Source organism: Tiliqua scincoides, chromosome 2 (genome assembly GCF_035046505.1).
Source record: "Tiliqua scincoides isolate rTilSci1 chromosome 2, rTilSci1.hap2, whole genome shotgun sequence".
NCBI lineage: Eukaryota > Metazoa > Chordata > Lepidosauria > Squamata > Scincidae > Tiliqua > Tiliqua scincoides.
Genome location: NC_089822.1, coordinates 249,006,895 through 249,025,441, shown reverse-complemented (window position 1 = coordinate 249,025,441; position 18,547 = coordinate 249,006,895). Strand labels below are relative to the sequence as shown.

Here is an 18,547-nt window from a genome sequence, read left to right as displayed (position 1 = left end):
GTTTTTTGAATTTTTTTAATGGACCATTGATGGTTTATCATATCCGAATAAGAAGGTACCTGGTGGCAATGGGAGAATTAACAACTCCGAAGTAAATTGTTTGCTAACTTGTGCCAATAACATTGCAGACGCATGCCAGAACCTAAAGGCTTCTGCAGTGGCCTCAATACTATGGGTTTATAGTACTTAAATATATTTACACCCCACCTTTCTATATCCAGCAAGAAACATCAAGGCAGCTCACTACCTTCAAATAAACATTTGATCATTACCATTCATAGCCTCTGTGGAGGTATCAGCAACAGGGAGCAGGGAAACAGTTTTGACTGGCACTGTGGAAGCTGGAGGACGCAAGGAACAGCCAGAAAATAGGTAACAGATTCCATCACACAAGAGGTAGGGAATTATAATACAGTATATGGATTCACAGGTAGGCGGCAGCGGCACATCAGTAGCCAGAGGTTATGGCTGACATGTTGCAGAAGAGAATCAGGGACCCAGAAGGAACTGGCAGTCAGGTGTACCACCTTCTTTCTAGCAGCTCTCCTGTGCATCGAATAAAGTCATCACAGGATCATGTTCCACAGGGTGAGCCCTTCCCAGCACAGAGCTGCAGATTGCTGCAGCTCTTAAAAGCACAAGAGCAAAAATGAAAAAAAAAGTGGCACATCTGTATCTGTTTGAAGTTATAGGGTCAGGCCAGGTGGGTGATGGAAGACCAAGAGGCAGAGGAGCTCCAGGACGAAGGAGCTAAGAAAAGTCTGGGTACCAAGACTGCTGAAGGATGAATTTGTTGCTACTAATTTGCTTTATGAGAAGAGTGCTGGTGATGTAGTGATTAAAGTGCCCGACAGACCAGGGTGATGCACAGTCAATCCTACCACTTCTGTGGGTAACCTTTGGCAAATCACACACTGTCAACCTCTAATCCTAGATCAGGAACTCTATTGATCTGCCACTCTATATTCCTTTCGGCCTCTTCTCCATTCTGACTGGCCTCTCAGATTTTTAGGGATGAACAGGATAATTTCTATGATCCATTAAAGTAATTAACAATATTTAGTTTAAGTAAGATTTGAGGATGCCCTTCTGTGACCCTCCCAGATTCCTTGCTTGAGGCACCATAAACCACTATCTCATAAAAGAAGAGCCACACAGACAAATTGGTTATTGGTATTTATTGACCAAGATAAATTCACTTGGTTCATCTGATAAGAATTCTATGTTTAAATCCATTTTAATTTACCAGGCCATAGAACTTAAGATCAGGGCAATCACTGAGATGATTTCTTTTCAACCTCCCACAGTGGACATTTTAAAATGTTTTCTAAATGTGTAAATATGATTCCACCACAATCCATTCCTTCATTTATAATTCTAATCAGTAACTGAATAATCCTAGGTCTCTCCATAGCCAGGAGAGCTAAAAACACTGATAGTGCTGTTGAAACGTTTTAACATTTTGTACTCATCCCTGCAGTGTTTTGGCTCTTAAAAATATTGTCTAGGAATTCAAAAGCTTTTCCTGCCACTCACATAATAATCCCAGTCCCCTCCCCCAAGAAAAGTGTTTTTACAGGCACAATATTTCATGATCACCAGCATCAGTAGCCAGAAAAAATCCTGTAAGCCCAGTGCGTGTTGACTATGTTAACCTACTTTTTTGACTGATTTTCATACTAAAAGGACACTACAGCAGATGCAAAAATACATGTCATCACAGGATGATATACTGGTGTCTCAATCTGAATGCTTGATCTGCCTCTTTTGGAAAAAAAAAAGTCTGGTATTTGGGAAGATACCATAGGAAACCTCTGCTTGTGCTGCTGGGACTGGGATGGCTCATTTAAGCACATCACCACTGTTTCTGTTCCAGATGGTCTTTGGAAACTACTGGTGGCCATGCCCAGAGTGAAATTTTTTTATCCTACTGCTGCTTTTTTTGGATTTCAGCTGCAGTTTTGTTTTGCTTTCTTTTGTCTATATGATGCTTTTAAAAAGTAGAGTTGTAATGACACATGGCTAAAAAACAATGGTTTTCACACATGCTGTATACTTGAATTAAAAGGATTCCACACACACCAAGGGGTATAACCTAAAGCCCGTGAAGTGTTAAGAACAGCAAGACCTCATCCAGTCCTGAAATGTTTTGGGCCAGTCACTATTTCCTAAGCCAGGGGTGTCCAAATTTTTTGGCAGGAGGACCACATCATCTCTCTGACACTATGTCAGGGGCAGGGAAAAATAAAGAACTAATTTACATTTCAAATTTGAATAAATTTACATAAATGAATATATTGGAGATGGAACTTGTATGAATGAATGAAGGTCTTGCAATAGCTCAAGGCCTATAAAAGGCCTTGAACAAAGCAAAGCTGACCTTTCCTTTGCTGACGCTGCTGCATCACAGATGTAAAACAGCAAGCAGTGGAGGGAACCCTTGTCCCACAGCTCACACAAGAGGTTGAACAGTTGACCGTCACACTGAGAGCAGTTGCGTTGGGCCAGCACGGGCTCCAGCAAGTCTCCAGAGGGCCAGAGGCTCATTGGAGACTGGGTGCTCTCCGCGGGCCAGACTGGGGGTCCTTGAGGGCCGCAAGTGGCCCCAGGGCCGGGGTTTGGGCACCCCTGTCCTAAGCCTAACCCACCCCATTTGCTATACAAAGCAGAGGAGAGGAAAATCACATGAGACACACCTGACCTCCTTGGACACTGAGCGGAATATAAGTGAAAAAATAATAAAAGGAGCAAAACAAGTTTTAATTGGGGTTTGTATAATTGGTAATCATTATACAGGTAGTCCCCGACTTAAGGACATCTGATTTACTGACGTCCCAACTTAAAAGAGAGCCATGTTGCATGGGTGCAGTCGGTCCACTCTGATGTTCTCAGGCAAGTGGACCTGCACTGTTTTGGAGATGGAGAGAGACACTGGTTTGTGAGAGGGAGAGAAATGCTGGGTCTGGAGGTGCAGAAGTGGTGAGTAAAGGAGAACTAGCACGGTGCTTAACAGAACTGTACAGTACTCGTGTTTGTCTCCAACTAATACAAATGCAAATTGTCATGTCTTGCAAAATACAACTAATAGAAATGTAGCCTCCTCCCATCTAAGCTGCTCTAATGCCCATTTTGTACGCTACACAACCAAAAAAAGCAGAGTTACTATAGAGTGCACGTTCACTATGGAGTACGTTATTATCTATTTTATAGATACATGACTTATAGAAATAAATATTTCTACACTGTTTTTCAACCACTACAGAAAGTTGTTCACAATTTTTTACGTCGCATAAATACATATTTCAACCTAAGTATGTTTCAACTTAAGTACAGACCTTCGGAACCTAACCTGTACTTAAGTATGGACTACCTGCATTTTAAGTGTGTATCCCTTCCCCACAACTGGAAATGAATTTAAAGTACTTTGTCACTGGATTAATTGATTTGGGGGCAGGGCAATAAGTTTTCTCATACCTGTCGCAGCTTGGGATTTTATTTAACCCATTTCTGCCCATCCCACAGGTGTACACATTTGATCCCTGTTGCGTATGTGCAATGTTGGGCAGAAATGGCTTAAACCTGTGCATTGCCCTGGGGTACTGCCTTTCCTTTTGTTACTAGTCAACAAATGTTCAACATGCACATGTGAATTCACTTTAAACATTCAAGCCATTGCCACGAGGCACTCTGGTTGAGTAATGCAAGCCACACTCCAGGCTCCCTAAAGGACTGGTTAGAAAGCACTGCCCCACCTCCTTCAAAAGCAAGACGACATTAATAGAAATTAGCCCACCATATAATTTCATACATGTCCGGGTTTCTGTGCAGCGTGGACTCTCTGGTGTGAAATAAGATGTGATTTCTGATTGAAACTTTTCCCACAGCTGGGACATTTATAAGGCTTCTCCCCCGTGTGGAGTCGTTGATGTATAACCAGCCCGGAATTGAAGCTAAAGCTCTTCCCACAGTCCTTACACGTATATGGCTTCTGTCCCGTGTGAGTTCCTTGGTGTGAGATGAGGTGTGACCGCTGATTGAAGCTTTTCCCACAGTCGGAGCATTTATAGGGCTTCTCCCCCGTGTGGATTCGCTGATGTATCATGAGACCAGAGTTGTAGCTGAAGCTCTTCCCGCAGTCTGGGCATTTAAAGGATTTCTCTCCCACGTGGGTCCTCTGATGTGAAAGCAGGTGCGACTTTTGACTGAAACTTTTCTCACAGTCCACACATTTGTACGGCTTTTCTCCGGTGTGGATCCGCTGGTGGATTACGAGGCCAGAGTTGTAACTAAAACTTTTGCCACAATCAAAGCATTTAAAGGGCTTTTCTCCCGTGTGGGTCCCACGGTGGGAGGTCAAGTGTGATCGCTGGTTGAAGCTCTTGTCGCAGTCAGGGCACTTGTAGGGCTTCTCCCCTGTGTGAATTCTCTGATGTACCATAAGACCCGAGTGGTTGCGGAAGGTTTTCTCACAGATAATACACAAGTAAGGCTTCTCTCCCAAGTGGATGATCTTACTGAGGTCTGAGCTACGGCGGAAGTTCTCCTGTTTGCTGCACGCAATCTCACTTTCTCCAATGTGGATCAACTGCTGGATAACAATTTGGTCCAGATTCTTGAAACTCTCCCCCTTGCAGTGAGCACTACCATCTTGGAATTTGTCCAGGGTGACCTTCTCTTGCTTGCCTGGCAAATGACTCCCACCGCCTCTTTCCCGTTTGCAGCTTTGGAAAACTCGCTTTTTGGGTCCCTCTGTTGACAACACGTTCACCTTCACGTGCTCCAGCTCTTCTTCTTTCACAAGCGTCTGTTGTTTCTCAGGCTCTGTCACCACTCCGTGTCCTGTGGAGACAAAAATCATTTTGTTGCTTTCCGTTTTCACAACTGAAAATTCTGCCCCTCCACCCCAGCTCCAAACACTACAGGGGCAGGAAAGATAACAAATTAATGTGAGTCATTTAAAAATATGGTGGAATATGGTGGAATATGGTTAAAGATATGGCGAATATGTTGGACTACATAAGAACAGCCCCGCTGGATCAGGCCATAGGCCCACCTAGTCCAGCTTCCTGTTTCTCACAGCGGCCCACCAAATGCCCCAGGGAGCACACAAGACAACAAGAGACCTGCATCCTGGTGTCCTCCCTTGCATCTGGCATTCTGACATAGCCCATTTCTAAAATCAGGAGGTTGCACATACACAACATGGCTTGTAACTCGTGATGGACTTTTCCTCCAGAAATTTGTCCAATCCCCTCTTAAAGGCACCTAGGTGAGATGCCATCACCACATCCTGTGGCAAGGAGTTCCACAGACTAACTACACACTGACTATTCCCAATGAAAGGGAGATGACATGTAGAAAGACTTGATTTCTTCAGGCAATATAGTCTAAGAGCCATACCTGCCTTCAGTGATCAAGAACAGCAAGTCACACTTGGAGTCCACATACCAAGAGGGCCTATCCCTCTGAATGTTGCAGTTATGACACTTACCATTGAATCCTTCCCAGTGTATCATTGAAAGTCACATTACTCCTAAGCAGAAACTTCAGTCATGAAAAATGCCAAATGATAAAGATAAGTTGAGAAAGTACTCTCTCTTACAGTTGCTGAGAACGAAAACCAACCAGAGTCTTCCATTTTCACTATTGGACATGTCTGGTTTCAAAGGCTCTTGCTGCCCAACTCCACATTACACAACATGAGAAGACTGCCCAGATGCCTTTCTTAAAGACTTAAAAACTGTGGGGGCTTCTAAATTGGATTGGGTCTACCCCACCCTAATGTTTCCATGCTCAAAATTCTCCCTCTTTTCCTGCTCAAAAGAACCTTGCTGGAACAGGGGAAGAAGACAAGTGCTTGACTTTTTTTTTTTCCTCACCATGGCTAATAGCAGCATCAGAAGCAGCAGATTAAGCAGGGAAACAAAAAAATTCAAAATTAAAAACCCTTGCCCAGCTTAGCAGTCCTGATCCAACTGGCTCCCCCCTCAGGGCTGATTTCCATATTTTTTAAAGAGGTCAGGAGCTCCAAGCACATCAACATGTCATTCAGTCCTTCACTGGCAGAGCTGGGCCTCCAAGACACTGCCCAAGACCTGGGAGATCTGCTTTCACTCACAGTAGACTAGTAGTTCTTAAGCTTTTTGGGGTCATTTGGCCTTTGAGAATCTGAAGAAAACTATGGACACTCTCCCCAGCAAAACAAACACACACACACTGATTGAACCCAATTCATGGACCCCCTAGAGCCCATCCACAAACCTCAAGTTAAGAACCTCTGCACTAGACAACACTTGGGTAGATGGATCAGTGGCCTGCCTCAGTATAAAACCATTGCCTAATGAGCAGGACAGGATCAATTTTTTCCCCTTTCTAGAGCCCAGCCTGTGAACTGAAAAAGGAGAGTATATTCAATCCATTCCCGTAATATGACTTTGTTTGCTGTCAGAGGGAAAAGGCACAATAGCTTCCCACCCAACAGCAGGCAACCTCTTCTTAGTGGCTCCTAAGAAGCAGCAGCTTTGTTGGGCTGGCAGATACAAACTACAAAAAACTTAAGGAATTCCTTACGGCAGTGCTGTGCGTTTGGGTTCTCCTTTGCTTTAGGGTTGTGGTCGTCGCAGATCAATGACACTTCTGCCGCTGTCTCCATTGAGCAGGGTTCCTCAGTCTACACCACTAACAATCCTGGGGGAGGAAGGAAGAGATAAAGACTTTTTAAAAAGTGATTTTCTAGTTTGATATCCGTGTTCCAGAAAGCAGAGAAAGGTCTCCATTGTGTGCAAATAGGATATAGCTAGAGGTGTTCAGAAATGCTTTTTTCCCCCCCACATATTTCGTGGGTGTTTTTTTTAAAAGAAAAGGGCAGAAAGCGGAGTTATGTGTTTTTATTCCAAGTTCTCATTTTTATTAATCTTAAACACTTTAAAAGCATACTAGGTAAGTCAGTGGTTCCCAAACTTTTTAGCACTGGGACCCACTTTTTAAAATTAAACTCAATCACAGCGATTTTCAGCCTTTTTCATCTCACAGCACACAGACAAGGCACTAAAACTGTCAAGGCGCACCATCAGTTTTTTGACAATTGACAAGGCATACTGCACTGCTCACATCCCCTACATCCCCCAATGGCCCTATAAATAAATGACCCTCCCTCAAATTCCTGTGGCACACCTGTGGACCATTTGCAGCAAACCAATGTGCCATGGCACAGTGGTTGAAAATAGCTGCTCTGTCGGGACCCACTTGGGTTAACCAGATTTTTTAAAAAAGGGAGATCTACAAGAAAAAAAATATTTTATTTCTTTATAAGTAATAACCAGAAGAAAGACCCTCAAACATTTATCTCCCTGTATTTACACATGCTTGCAAACTGCAGGAGCTGAGCTCTTTGTAGGATCATTAGCAACTACAGTATCTGATTTTTGAATAGTCTCAGGGCTTGAGGCAATTAGTTATCTGAACTTTCCATCAGCCTTTGCGGACCCACCCAAAATCAGCTCCCAGCCCACAGTTTGAGAACCACTGAGGTAGGTGATAGAGCACCCATTTTCAATCACTGTGCCATGGCACACTGGTGTGCTGCGAATGTTCTGCAGGTGTGCCAAGGGAGTTTGGGGGAGGGTCATTTATTAGTAGGGCCATTGGAGGAAGTGAGCCCCTTACCAACAGCATGGTGCACCTTGTCAATTGTTAAAAAACAGATGGTGCAGGTGCACCTTGACCATTTTAGTTCCTTGTCAATGTGCTGCGAGACAAAAAAGGTTGAAAATCACTGCGCTAGAACAGCCACTTTCAACCGTTGTGCCGTGGCACACTGGTGTGCTGTGAATGGTCCCCAGGTGTGCCGTGGGAGCTTGAGGGAGGGTCAAAGGTAGGGCCTTTGGGAGATGTGAGCCCCCAACCAATAGCATGGTGTCCCTCGTCAATGATCCAAAAACGGATGGTGTGCCTTGACGACAATTTTAGTGCCTTGTCAGTGTGCCATGAGACAAAAAGGGTTGAAAACCACTGCAGGCAGCCACAGATATTATTTCTAACTGGAAATCTGTTTGAATTTCTGGGAGACACCAAAATACAGTGTTTTGTGCTTTTACTTGGATATGTTAAACACCAGAAATGTGGTGTTTTGTGCTTTATGCGTCATCCACAACAAAAAAACACCTCCAGATATAACAGCATCGTCTCTCTGTGATGAAATAAAATGCAATAAATAAAACACAAGGGAAGAAAAAAGAGACGTAAAAGCCATAAAAATGCCTAACAGGTATAAAAGAGAGCCTGCAGATCCAGCCCAGCTCCAGTGGTATCCTGTGGCCAGTGTGGGATGCACATCTATGCAGGGGCAAGAGGAGGAGGAGGCCCCACTGAACCTGCGTCCCCCTTGCAGGTCCTTCCAGCGTGCTGCGCCTACCTGGATGTCTCTGGCTTGCTTCGAACGTTCCGCTGCGGAGCCCAGATCAGCCTCAGTTCTCACTCCGGTCGCGCACGGAAGCGGCTGGCCCCGTCTCTCCGCCTCCAGCCCAGCACGCATGGACCGCAGGCAGCAGAGAGGCGTTCGCGGTGCGCCCCTCCGGTGACTACAGGAAGCTCATCATCCCTCCCACCCCCTCCTCTCTGGAAGCCAAGCCAGAGACCTCTGGTGGCCAACGCGGAAAGGACTCCTGGAGTCGAAGCAGCTTCCAGAGAGGTGAGCATGAGAACATCAGAAGAGCCCCAAGAGCTGGATCAAGCCAAAGGGGGCCCATCCAGGGCATCTTTCTGCATCTCACAATGGCCCACCAGATGCTTCAGGGACCACACAAGACAACAAGAGATTTTGTAATAGTCTGTGGAACTCCTTGCCACAGGATGTGGTGATGGCATCTCACCTAGGTGCCTTTAAGAGGGGATTGGACAAATTTCTGGAGGAAAAGTCTACCACAGGTTACAAGCCATAATGAGTATGTGCAACCGTAATGAGATGGACTACCTCGGAATGCCAGATACAGGAGAGGGCACCAGGACACAGGTTGTGTCTTGCTGTCTTGTGTGCTCCCTGAAGCATTTGGTGGGCCACTGTGAAATCAAGGAAGCTGGACTAGACGGCCCTATCGCCTGATCCAGCGGGGCTCTTCTTATTACGTTCTTAAGAGCTCTGCATCTGGTGCCCTCCCTTGTATCTGGCGTTCTGAGGTCGCCTACTTCTAAAACCAGGGGGTTGCATACATCCATCATGACTTGTAACCTTTGATGGACTTTTCCTCCAGAAATCTGTCCAACCCCCTTTTAAAGGCATCTAGGCAAGACACCATCTCCACATCCTGTGGCAAGGAGTTCCACAGACTAATGACACACTAGGTATAGAAATATTTTCTTTTGTCTGTTCTAACTCTCCCAACACTCAGTTTTAGTGGATGTCTCCTGGTCCTGGTGTTGTGTGAGAGGGAAAAGAACATCCATCCACTTTATCCATCCCCTGCATAATTTTGTAATGGTGGTCTTCTTATTCAGTGGCTGCATGAAGCTCAACCAGGGTGACCACGTGTCATAACTGCAAAAGAGGACCAAAATGTAGGACATCCAAGAAAATAATGTAGGACATAAAAATAAAAGTTAAAAACACTCATGTATATGGATTTCATATGGTTAATTTAAACACTATATTATTTATTATTAAATTTAAAATTATATCACCACTGTAATGCCGTCTACACACAGGGAAAAGGAGAACATTCAAGTTTTTTTTCTAGGTTAAAGGTTAAAGAGAGGAAAAATTGGTCTGGTCATCCTGAGACTGACAGATCTTGCAGGAGTTCCTTCACTCCCTTCATCAGGTGCAGGAAAGCTGGCATCAGGAGCCTTTAGAAAGCATTTTCCTTTTAAAGTGGTCATGTGCTCCATTTGTAGCTAGATATTAACAGGAAGGGAGCCAGCCAGCCACTACACATGGGATTACTGCCTCTCTGTTTGCCAAGTCAATGACGCACCTTTTCCATTTCAGACTGGAGCCTGCTCTATTCACCACCCACAGAATGAGAGCATAACCTGGAGTACTCCATTTGTGACTTCAGGTGGGGAAAATGGCATCATTGAATGCCAAACTTTCCCTGCAAACCCAAAATTAGCACATAAATAGAGAGGGGCCCAGCCCAGCCCAGCCTGTTTACCCACAGTGCTGCTGGTTTTCAGTTTGCCAGTAACTTTTGCACTGTGTGTGGGAGAACATTAAAAGATATCATTCTCCTCTCTGAGGTCACAAATACACAGCCCATTAACCATCTTGTTCAGCTGCATGCATTGATCCAGTCTGGATATGTTGGTAGCTGAGTGAACTGAAATTCCTCACACTGCTGGTGGAGGATTCTGTGTTTGAACATTCCTGCAAGCAACACACGTGTGAGCGCACACACCAGCAGCAGAAAGAAAGGGTTCAGCCTACTCTCACCCTGTCACGCTAGTTTTCTCCTTGCAAGTTTTGTTTGGTTTACACCCCGAACCCTTGCAAACCGTGATAGATGTGCATGTGAAGTTACAAGCAGTGCAGTCACTTCCACAGCTTTTGTTTAGTGGTGCGTGTATATCCAGCCTGACCTGAGTTTCTTAGCTTTGAGTGACAAGGTAATGACTGTGGCTATATGGCACGGTTTGATTCTCCACCTCCATCACCACAGGTCAGTGGTTCTCAAACTTTTAGCGCCAGGACCCATTTTTTAGAATGAGAATCTGTCAGGACCCACCAGAAGTGATGTCATGGGCAGAAGTGACATCATCAAGCAGGAACATTTTTAACAATCCTAGGCTGCAATTCTACACATGCTTACATAGGAGTAAGTCCCATTTATTATCATTGTTAAAAGCATATATGTAGTTCAAAGTATAGATCTGTCACATTTCCCCAAATACATCACATACCATGGTAGCATCAAGTCTAATACAGTAAAAATAAAATATTGAAATGAATGGGAACCCAACTGAAATTGGCTCACGACCCACCTAGTTGGTCCCAACCCAGTTTGAGAAACACTGCCAAAGGTCTTAGGAAAAGAATTCCATTCTTTGAAAAGCTAAATTCATGCGGGAGGGGGTACGGCGTGTGTGTGTGTGCGCGTGTGCGCGTGTGAGTGCGGATTACACATTTTGCTTACTGAGGTTCTTTTGAACTCCTTTGTGAAGCTGATGTTGAAATTTAATTCCCCCAAGAAAGTGGGAATAAGTGTTGGGAATAAACATAAGAACATAAGAACATAAGAACAGCCCCACTGGATCAGGCCATAGGCCCATCTAGTCCAGCTTCCTGTATCTCACAGCGGCCCACCAAATGCCCCAGGGAGCACACCAGATAACAAGAGACCTCATCCTGGTGCCCTCCCTTGCATCTGGCATTCTGACATAACCCATTTCTAAAATCAGGAGGTTGCGCATACACATCATGGCTTGTACCCCATAATGGATTTTTCCTCCAGAAACTTGTCCAATCCCCTTTTAAAGGCGTCTAGGCTAGACGCCAGCACCACATCCTGTGGCAAGGAGTTCCACAGACCGACCACACGCTGAGTAAAGAAATATTTTCTTTTGTCTGTCCTAACCCGCCCAACACTCAATTTTAGTGGATGTCCCCTGGTTCTGGTATTATGTGAACGAATTATGTGAATAAAATGACTCCCCTTTCCATTCTGTCATCTGGCTTGTTCTTTTCCCACTGTTTCAGCAGTTAGTACAACTGTTGTGATCCCTCTTTTCTTAGAGGTCTTTCTCAGCTTTGCTACCTGCTATCTTGTCAACTGGGGGATACTACAATCAGAATCTGGGGTCTTATACATGAAAGCAGGAGCTCTACTGGCTACTTCACTGTCCCAGACCACCGGAGGACAGCCTAGGAGATTTTTCAACTCCATATCTATGAGATTTCTCAATGAGGGCCCAACCCTATCCAATTTTCCAGTGCCAGTGCTACTCTGCCTGTGGGGTATGTGCTGCTTCCTGTGTTGGGGATGCAGTCACCAAGGTCTCCTTAAGGTATGGAAACATTTACTCCCTTACCCTGGGGCTGCACTGCAGTTGCACCGGTGCTGGACAGTTGGATAGGATTGGGCTGTGAATCTCTAATTCTGAATCAAGAAGCTCTGATTTATTTTGACTTAAGATCAGCAATCCATTTGACCGCCTTAGCCAGTGAAGTGAGTCACATGGCAACTGACAAATGAGTTCAGCAAAATTGAAGAGATGAAAGCGATAGGAGAAATCAGGGTCTGATGAAGATGCAAATATGGAGGGCCATTCTCAAAACTGCATCCAAGTGCAGCTCCCAATTTCAGCCTCCAGTAACTCCAGTTAAAAGATTTCAGGTCACAAGACTGAAAAGGAGCTTCTTCTTCCCAAGACCTTGGAGTTTCTACCAGCTGGAATGGATGGCCAGAGGAGACAGTGATCACACTTGGTATAAGTAGCCGCCATGGGTCCCTTTGGGGAGAAGGGTGGGATAGAAATAAAGTTTTATTATTATTATTATTATTATTATTATTATTATTATTATTATTATTATTATTATAAGACAATTTCATGCTTATGTAGATGAACCTCTAATTGTGGTTCTGGAGTGTCTTTTAAATGAGATCTGAGGAAGGATGAACCTATGAAGCTGCCTTATACTGCCTTATACTTGCTGAAGTCTCATCATCGGTCCGTCAAGCTTGTTGTTGTCTACTCTGGCAGGCAGTGACTTTTCATGGGCTACAGTAGGGGATCTGTTCCTATTCACCTGCTACCTTTTAGCTGGAGGGGATTGAACCATAGGCCCTGTAGATACAAAGCATGTGCCCTCCCACTAAGCTATGGATCCTTCCAACAGAACATGGCTGCATGACTAATAAGGAGAGGAATAGGAAAATAGGCTTCGAACTGGGCAGAATGTCAGGTAATAGTAAAACTGCAGAATTTTACCAAAATCATCTCTCTTTATTTGGTAAGGAGATGGCATTTGGATGGCTACAGCCGTTACAATGAGACACAGAGGAGAAGGATCTATTTAAATTTTATCATGCCCCATCCTTTAGGCTCAGGAAGGTAAAGAAAATATAAAATACAAAATTGAAAAGATTTAAAATATGTATTCCCCCCCCCCCGGTCCTGAGCCATGAAAAACCAGCGATTAGATGCAAGAGTTTTATTACTGGTGTATACACAGTTCCTAATAGATAATACTTTACAAAAAATAATAATAATAAAATGCCCAAATGTGGTTTACAATCCAAAATTAGAAAAGAAATCAAAAGGGACAGGAAATGGAGAGGAATACAAAATAAGAATAAAATGCAAAAGAAGCACACTCCAGCTTAAGATCTGAGCACACAGAGAAGCGTCCCCTGTATGGTAGTTGGCAACCTCCAGTCTCGAAAGACTATGATATAAGCCTACAGCACCCAGTATTCCCAGGCGGTCTCCCATCCAAGTACTAACCAGGCCTGACCCTGCTTAGCTTCCAAGATCAGACAAGATTGGGCATGTGCAAGGCAGCAGTTGCTGTTCCCTGTATGTGGAGCATTTATATGGGTTTTGCTGTGGTGTGAATCTTCTGGTGCCTAGCAAGGCGCGAGACCCATCGGAAACTCTTCCCGCACTCTAGGCACGAAAAGTGTTTCTCTCCCGTGTGCACTCTCTGGTGCATCAGGAGGCTCGCGTTCATATGGAAACCTTCCCCACAGTCGGGGCATTTGTAAGGCTTCTCTGATGTGTGCACACTTTGGTGCCGGATAAGGACGGAGCTGTAGCTGAAGCTTCTCCCACATTCAAGGCACTTATAGGGTTTCTCTCCCGTGTGTATTCTCTGATGTATAAGGAGATTGGAGCTCCGACTGAAGCATTTCCCACAGTCAGAGCATTCATAAGGTTTTTCTCCTGCATGCTCGATCTGGTGCCTGATGAGATCAGAGCTGTACCGAAAGTTTTTCCCGCACTCCAGACACTTATAGAGTTTCTCCCCTGTGTGGGTTCTCTGGTGGGTAATAACATGGGAGGAGTGATTAAAGCTTTTCCCGCAAGTTACACAGGTGTAGGGTCTTTCGCCAGTGTGGATTCGCTGATGAGCAATGAGGTGGGAGCTCTTGCTGAAGCTCTTCCCGCACTCTGTGCACTTGTAGGGCTTCTCACCTGTGTGGACTCTTCGATGGGCATTGAGGGCTGAGGTCCGGTTGAAGATCTTACCGCAGTCAGGGCACGGATGCTGTTTCTTTGACATCTGCTTTGTTTGCTGAACTGGCTGTACTGTTGCTTCCTTGGAGCTTTCTTGGGATGGAGCAGAACTCTGTCTCATAGACTCTGAGTGTTCAATCTTTTCTGTCACCATCCCCTGCTGATTTTCGGAAGCGTCCTCTATCGGTGAACAGGAAGAACTATTCCCTTCAGATATTTTTGCAGATGTTGTCCAATGTAGCTCTACCTCTTCAGGACTTTCCTCCTGAGAAGTCTCCATTTCCTGTCCACTGGCTGAAAGAAAAGACAGAATCTAGACTGAGATCATTTCATAAACCAGAAGACAAGATACAGAATGTAGCATTTGAAAAGCATATTGTTTCAAGTGCTCAAAGGATCTCTCACACATTCTCTTGTTAAGGTGGTTGTTAAGTCAGCTGTCAAGTACGCCAGTGTTTTGATCCCCTTATTTCACAGGAGAGTCCTGAGGCTGAATCACAGCGGCTTGTCTAAGACTACAGTAGTCTTAGAAGGAGGAAAGTATGGTAAGGAGGCTGATGATCTGCTTCTCACATGAGCAAGCAGGAAGCAGATCAAGGTGGCTCATGTCCACAATGGCTAGAGGGAGCTGATGGCAGACTTGGGGTGAGGACCACTCCAAATCTGCTATCCCCTTTCTCACCCCACCACCCACCACTAATGCAAACCACTTCAGATCAGCGCATGCACGGACTGCCCTTGGCTGGGCTCCATGTTGCAGTTTTGACAGAAAAACTTCAGCAGCGATTTGTGTGAAAGATCCACTAGCTCAGTGTTTCTCAAGGTTTGTTCTCCACTGTACCACTTTGCCTGATCCATCTATTGGAAGTACCACTGGAAGGCTCAGGCAGATGTTAGGGCATTTTCAAGCATGTGAAAAGTGCACAGTGGTGCTCTGACCGCTGAGCCAAGCCTCCTACCGTTGTTTGCCATGTTGCATTGCTGTTCTCACTGCTAGGCGGTGGGGGTCCGGGGGTCTTGCGCATACCACCAGACACCATCTCAAGTCCCACAAGTGGTACGAGTAACACTGGTGGAGAAATGCTACACTCACTGGAAAGGTACCAGCCATTTCCTGCAGAGGGCTAGAATCCACTTGCTAGTGGCAGATCTATTTGTCAAAAAGCACTGCCCACTTGCCACTCAGTAAGTTAGACTGGGGTGTTTATGCATAAATAAGTCGTATACAGCAATTTGCATGTTTGATCTTTACAAATGTTCAAGAGCTAGCACACAAATGTTCTGAGGAATGGTGAAATAGTGTTTCCATTATTTCCACAAGTCACTATTTCCATGACTCTCTTTCCACGAATCACATAACATTATTTTAAGAGATCTCCTGATAAGCCGCTCCCACCCACCCTCACCAATTCCACACTGAAGCATTAAACAAGAATTGGGAAAAATATACCACGAGCCTGATGGGGCCCTAAGCAGTGTGCTGTTTTTGTATGATGGATGCTATTTTGGACTGCGCACTGATCCTGCAAGCCCCTGATCTGTAATTTTAGGCTAGTCAAGCTCTGCAGGGAAACTGGTATAGTTCCCAAATGGCTTGTGGGTGTCAGGAAGGCTGAATGGGGACATGCTGAATGAGTGAAAAAGTTCAGAAATGGGAAACTCCTTAGCAGGAATAAAAGATGACAGGTGATGGGCTGTGCCTACCTCTCCACCACCTCTTCACAGTATAATAAAGAATCCACTGTGCTCATGAAAATGGCTAAGAACTGATTCAGCTCTGCTCTTTGAACGTCTTTATAACCAGAGAGATATCAAGGAACACCTGAACCTAGGAGTGCTAAGAATGTGTTCTTCCATTGCATGGTGGCCTGGCAGTACAAAATGCATCTTGATGGACCAAGAATGGATTGAGAGACAACACCAAAATCAAATAAACAATACATCAATATATAATCCATTTGCATGATGGAGATACAAAACCAGCAGGGTTTGGAGCCGTAACTGAACACAGTCTGGCATATTGCCAGGGTGACCAGATGCAATGGTGGACAGAGTGCCTGTATAGGCAAGGGCATTTTTCCAGGTACAGCTTTTTAAACCCTTCCATGTTGAGCTCCACCTGGCAAAATTCCCTCTCCCAAACCTTAAAGTTATAGGAACTCTGTCCTCCATTGTATCTGATCACCCTGCATATTGCATACATATATATACATACGTAATATATATGTATACATAATAAACTTATGGTATGTGCACTAGGCAAGTGCTGGCATGCTGGGCGGGGTAATTGATGCATAAAACTGACGGGCATAAAGAAAGGATGATTTTTGTAGAGGAAATGAAATTACTTAAGGTAATATGTTAATATATGGTATATGTAATATGCAATATATTACGTAGTATAGGTAATACAGTATATGTAATAGACATGCTGGGCAGAGTACCTTTCATGCATAAAACGGATGGGCATAAAGGAAGGATGATTTTATAGAGGAAATGAAACTTCTTATATGTACAGTACATATTTACATATGTAAATGCTGGCATTGTAGACTCTCCAGATCACAGTCACTACCCTCCTTTTCCTGCTGCCCGCCCTCTCCTCAGTTGTTGGTGCCATTGGGGTGGGGTGCGGGGGGGGGTTTTGGAAGACGCATCTAGTTAGCACCAGTGACACATGAAACGACCCCCCCCCCACACGTTTGTGAATCCACGTGGATAAATAATGTGTGTCAGATCTGAACTCCTTTACTCATCCCTTCCTCCCAGCTGCATAAGGCTGGTAGGAAGCCAGCCAACCCTAGATCATCATCATCATCATCATCCACCCATCACTGATGCTTCACCCCCTTGCCCAACACACACCAACCACTGGGGTTTCTCCCAGACCACGCCCCTGCTCTGCTCACTCACCCGGGACCTGCGCGTTCACTCGCTGCTTCGCAGCCGGAGCCTGTCCGCTCCCTGGCACAGCGATCCTGCAGGCGTCTGGGGAAGGCAGGCGGGCCTCGCGGCGGCGCGTTCCATCAGGGCGCAGTTTTCACTCCGGTCGGGCGCAGCAGGAGCGCGGCCGCAGCAGCCTTCAGCCTCCCTGCAAACTCCATCGCAGGAGAGCCAGCCAGCCAGCTGGCGTGGCTGCCTCGGAGCCAGGATGTTCCTGGATGGGAGAGGAAGAGAGAACTTCCTCTTCTCTTTGCTTGCAAAATCGAGAGGCCTCTGGTGGCCACAGCAACTTTCAACATTGCATATATACTTAGATACTAACTAGATACTCACAGGGGGGGGAGAGAGGGGGGTATATAGATATGATCTATCTATCTATATACCTCATGTGGCTATCCAGCATCTAGCATAGTGATTTTCTACCTTTTTCATCTCAGGGCACTAACATTCTCAAGGCACAGCATCAGTTTTTTGACAAGTGACAAGGCACACCCATTGACAGCAGGGGCTTGCATCCCCCAGGGGTCCTACTAACAAATCCCTCCAAACTCTTGTGACACACCTGCATAATACCATCCACACTATCTATCTATCTATCTATCTATCTATCTATCTATCTATCTATCTATCTATCTATCTATCTATCTATCTATCTATCTATCTATCTATCTATCTATCATAAGAACAGCCCCACTGGATCAGGCCATAGGCCCATCTAGTCCAGCTTCCTGTATCTCACAGCAGCCCACCAAATGCCCCAGGGAAAAGCAGGAAGTCTTCCAGTGTTGATGGTGATTTTTCTGACCCTGCTGTAGGCCGTTCGCAATAGCCTGGCACATGGAAATGGTGGGGAAAGCTTCACTCGCTTAATTTTAGTGACTTTCACAATGCACAGAAGGGAAGGCCTCTTGTAGTTGTGTGGAAGAGGGAATTTTGGAATGTGCTGCTTGTCAAATAGGGAGGTGAAATGCTGCATTCTGTGCTGAAATTCCCCCTTCTGATGGCTCTGGCCATCCTACATTGGTTCTGCTAAAACCCAGGATCAGAGCATTGTGGTAAAACTTCCATTTTTGCCAATCCCTCCAGCCTCCATTCCCCTCCCAGAAAGACCCCACGCCTTTTGCATTCTTCAGACAACTATATTCGAGAATCACAGCATTACTGATTTTGAGATAATTGCCTTGCTGGGAGTTGTGGAGACACACTCAGTGGACAGCCATACTGGGAAGACCAACTTCCTCCAGCCTTGGGCCAATAGCAGCCTCTCACCTCAAGAATGGATGCTGTTAGGGATGATCACTGAAACCTATCTCATTGGTTTCAATCAAACAATCCATGACATCTTTCATAATCTCAGCTGTGAGTATACGGTCACTATGAGTGCTGTTCTTTGTGATGCAGAGGAGGGTACCAGGATGCGGGTTGTCCCTTGCTG

The 18,547-nt window shown here is 45.1% G+C and overlaps 1 protein-coding gene and 1 pseudogene across 1 annotated transcript; both read right to left on the bottom strand.

Annotated features, from left to right (window-relative positions):
* Positions 1 to 1,200: 1,200 nt before the first annotated feature.
* On the bottom strand, positions 1,201 to 17,315 carry LOC136641905 (zinc finger protein 665-like). The gene is made up of 3 exons (XM_066618006.1): positions 17,083 to 17,315; positions 13,542 to 14,463; positions 1,201 to 4,499 (listed from the first exon to the last, which is right to left on the bottom strand). Exons 2-3 carry the CDS (start codon positions 14,447 to 14,449, stop codon positions 3,803 to 3,805), a joined length of 1,605 nt encoding a protein of 534 aa, XP_066474103.1. The 5' UTR covers positions 14,450 to 14,463; positions 17,083 to 17,315; the 3' UTR covers positions 1,201 to 3,802.
* LOC136642652 (5S ribosomal RNA) lies at positions 13,389 to 13,508 on the bottom strand (annotated as a pseudogene).
* Positions 17,316 to 18,547: the final 1,232 nt, after the last annotated feature.